The 4,327-nt window shown below is 43.8% G+C and overlaps 1 protein-coding gene across 1 annotated transcript; it reads left to right on the plus strand.

The window, feature by feature from the left end:
• Positions 1-3,170: 3,170 nt before the first annotated feature.
• On the plus strand, positions 3,171-4,232 carry CCR8 (C-C motif chemokine receptor 8). Its single transcript, XM_068559251.1, has one exon. It carries the CDS (start codon positions 3,171-3,173, stop codon positions 4,230-4,232), a length of 1,062 nt encoding a protein of 353 aa, XP_068415352.1.
• The last annotated feature ends 95 nt before the right edge of the window (positions 4,233-4,327 follow it).

The raw sequence follows: 4,327 nt of genomic DNA on the forward strand, positions 1-4,327 counted from the left end.
ATGCTAGGAGGGTGTCAAAGCTCCTCCAAGAGTGGGAAGGTGGATAAGAAAAGATCCCTCCTGTCACCAGGCATCTGGGGAGGAACCTGTCCATTTGCTGCGTACAGTGCATCTGTGAGATAACGGGAAGACATGTGGGTATTATTCTCAAGGAACAAAGCTGGCAAGCAAACGTTCATCCCTAAATAGATGCTAACTTAAATGACCTCAGGCACGTCCCACCAAACCCTGAAAAGCGTTCTTAGCCCCCTTCCACGGAGGGGAACCTGAAACTCAGTTTGAAAAACAAGTCCAAGTTTACTCTGCTACAAACTAATCTAGAACTTGGAAGTCAGGTGGTTTAGATTCTAAAAGATAGGAGCTTTTTACTCTTTTTTATTAAACACACGAAATAGAGAAATATGGAAAAGAACAAGGATTGGAGTAGACAGATGTGGTTTTTGAGCCCTGACTCTAATCTCTCACCCTCTGTGTAACTTCAAGCACTGGACAGAAGCTGAGATTCGGTATAATCGTAACTCCAGGAATAGAAAGGAGATATTAGTGCCTGCTTCATAGGGATTCAAGAGGAATAAATGAGGTGATGCATCTAAAATTCCTGGTCCACTGTGATAAATGGTAGAGCTTGCTAATACTTTCCACAGATTTTAATGATAAAAGAGCACGGGGGAACTGTGGAGTGGGCATCAGTAGGAAGGATCTGGGGAAGAAAATGAGTTGAAGACCTCCTCATAGTCCAGGATCTTAGGAGAGCAGAAGAGAAGGACCATGAAATGGAAATTGTTTTGAAAAATAACTGTAAAAGACAAGTAGGGAGGAAGGTGTAGGAGGGGAGACTGTTGTTTTGAAAGTTGCTGGCCACATAAAAAAGAGACCCACCTCCGTACTTCAGAAACTGTTTTAAAATCTATTTTGCGTACATAGTGAAATTAGTATTTTTAAAATGGCTAACTTGCTTCGCATTTCAAATTATAGAAATGTGGCATAGTGGATAGGGATGTATGAATGTTCAATAATCAAATGCCTTGGAAAAATAATAAGTCTAGGTTGAAATTGCCTTGAATGTAAATATCAGTTTGAGGAGAATGATCATGTTTTTGTTTGTTTGTTCGTTTTTCTGAAAACGAATTTATTAATGTCTCTCTGTAAGTGAACCAAGTGGATGTACAGCAGCAAGAAACAGAGCATTGAAAATCAGCTATACCCCATTATAAAGAAAATTAAAAAAAAAAATCAAACACAGTGAGAGACAGATAAATACTTACAAAATACGTTCAGGGAGTGCGATGCAACCGGGATTGACCACACTAAAACCACAGCTGGATGAGACCTAAGGCTGGACACTGGTGGGGCTGAGAGAATTGGTGAGGATGGGTCAGCAAATGTAGCCACTTAAGAGTAATACTGCCTGCCCCCCATTCCATGGGTCCTAAAACTCCAGGTGCAGGGGAACCGTCCTACCGCTGAAACATGCATGGGACACCCAGAGGATGGTACATCGTTTGATCGGGAAGAGTGTGGAAAAGTCGCCTCATCTCCTCATTTCCTGGTGCTCGCGTTCTCCCCACGGGCCTCTTTCCTAACAGTCTCCCCACTTGGGGAATGCGCACCTTCAACATCCTGTTTCAAACAGTTTGGAATTTGTCTGGAGGATGAAGGGGAATGGGGGGAACCAATGAGAGACAAGCCCTAGGTGTTTGGACAGGCACATGTCACTCTAATTTCCAATCAGGAAGACGAGTTGACCAAAGGCTCAGCTTGCCCCCGGAATCAGATTAGGGCTTGCAGCAATCCTGCTGTTTTGGGGCCAGCTCCTACAAAAGCAAGTTTAAAAATGGAGGTAGGGGTACTGCAACTCACAAACCTGCAGGGTTGTAAATGATACCTATTGTCAAAAAATGTCTTGAGGAAAGTCATCAAAAAGGGCTTGAAAACAAGGCAGAATTGCAGGAAAGGGATTTCAAGAGGTTGATTCGAGTCGCCGTTGAAGCACATGAAAAGTGGCTGAACTTTGCCATTGCTGCAGTTGGCCAAAAAGGGCGTATGCGTCTTTCCTGAATATAAGAGAATGATCATGTTTTAAATGTTGAGTCTTCCTTTCACTTAATCTCTATTGCAGAAGGAAGGAAGGGAGGAAAAGGAAAAGAATCAAAAGCAAATATGGCAGTATGCTAGCAGTTGCTAATTCTGAGGGGTAGAACTATTTTAAAATAGGTATTTAAGTTTTCTTTGCGAATTTTGGCTTTTCTTGTCCCACACAACCCCTCTGTATTAGTCAGCCCAGGCAGATTTCAGCTTTTAAAAAATGCTAATAAGCTTTACTTTTTAGAGAAGTTTTAAGTTTACAGAAAATTTGAAAATTTGGGTAGAAAAGGCAGAGAGGTCGCATGTAGCCCCTGTATTAGTCTGTTTAAGCTGCCATCACAAAACGTCACAGGCTGGGTGGCTTAAGTGACAGGAATTTATTTTCTCACAGTTCTGGAGGCTAGAAGTCCAAGAGCAAGGTGCTGACAAATTGGATTTCTGGTGAGAGCCTCCTGGGCTGCCTTCACACTTTGTCCTCATCTTACAAGGACACCAGTCCGATTGGATTAGGGCCCCATCTGATGATCTCATTTAACCTAAATTACCTCCTTAATGGCCTGTCTCCAAATATAGTGACATTGGGAGTGTCTTGGTCAGTTTGGGCTCCTATAAAGAATACCATAGACTGGGTGGCTGACAAACAACAAATTTATTTCTCACAGTTCTAGAGTCTGGGAAGTCCAAGATGAAGGTACCAGAACAGTCAGGTTCTGGTGAGAGCCCTCTTCCAGATTGCAAACTACCAAATTCCCATTGTATCCTCACAAACCCTAGAGCAGAGAGAGGAAGCAAGCTCTCCTGTGATTCTTATAAGGGCACTCATCCCATTCATGAGGGCTCCACCCTTATGACCTCACCTAATCCAATCACTTTGCAAAGGCTCCACCTCCTAATACCATCACAATGGGGGTAGGGTTTCAACATACAAATTTTGGAAGGACACAGTTAGACCATAACAGGACTTTAGGGCTTCAACACATGAACTTGGAAGGGGCAGGAGGCACAATTCAATCCATACTTTTAAATAAAAATATTGTTAAATGAATCTCTCTTAGGTGCCTCTGTGGCCAAGTCTTCCTGCCTTGATGGATTATACACTTGAGCCCAATGTGACAATAACTGACTACTACTATCCTGATATCATCTCAAGCCCCTGTGATGGGGAACTTATCCAAAGAGATAGCAAGTTGCTTCTTGCCATCTTTTACTGCCTCCTGTTTGTATTTGGTCTTCTGGGAAACAGCCTGGTCATCCTGGTCCTTGTCACCTGCAAGAAGCTGAGGAGCATCACAGATATATACCTCTTGAACCTGGCAGTGTCTGACTTGCTTTTTGTCTTCTCCTTCCCCTTTCAGACCCACTATCAGCTGGACCAGTGGGTGTTTGGGACTGTAATGTGCAAGGTGGTCTCTGGCTTTTATTACATTGGCTTCTTTAGCAGCATGTTCTTTATCACCCTCATGAGTGTGGACAGGTACCTGGCAGTTGTCCGTGCTGTATACGCCATGAAAGTGAGGACAACCAGAATGGGCATAGCCCTGAGTCTGGTGGTGTGGCTGATTGCCCTCGTGGCCACCAGCCCATTACTAGTATTTTACCAAGAGGCCTCTGAAGATGGTGTTCTACAGTGTTATTTGTATTACAATCAAGAGACGCTGAAGTGGAAGATCTTCATCCACTTTGAAATGAATATCTTAGGCCTGTTGATCCCATTCACCATCCTTATGTTCTGCTACATTAGCATCCTGCACCAGCTGAAGAGTTGCCAGAACCACAACAAGACCAAGGCCATCAAGCTCGTTCTCATTGTGGTGGTTGTCTCTTTACTCTTCTGGGTTCCGTTCAATGTAGTACTCTTCCTTACTTCCCTGCACAGCATGCACATCTTGGATGGATGCGTCATGAGCCAGCGGTTGATCTGTGCCACCCTTGTCACAGAAACCATTTCCTTCATCCACTGCTGTGTGAACCCTATTATCTATGCGTTCATGGGCGAGAAGTTCAAGAAACACCTCTCAGAAATATTTCAGAAAAGTTGCAGCCACATCTTCCTCTACATAGGGAGACAAATCTCTAGGGAGGCCTGGGAAAGGTCATCCTCCTATCAGCACTCCTCCCATTCCTCCAGTATAGACTACATTTTGTGAGGCAGGTGCCTTAGAGCAGCCCTCTGCCTCCATCACCCGTCTTCTTTCAGGCGACAAAAAATGATTCACACTGGAGTCTGAGACTAAGTGAAGGG

The sequence above is a fragment of the Eschrichtius robustus genome, chromosome 12, assembly GCF_028021215.1.
Source record: "Eschrichtius robustus isolate mEscRob2 chromosome 12, mEscRob2.pri, whole genome shotgun sequence".
Taxonomy (NCBI): domain Eukaryota; kingdom Metazoa; phylum Chordata; class Mammalia; order Artiodactyla; family Eschrichtiidae; genus Eschrichtius; species Eschrichtius robustus.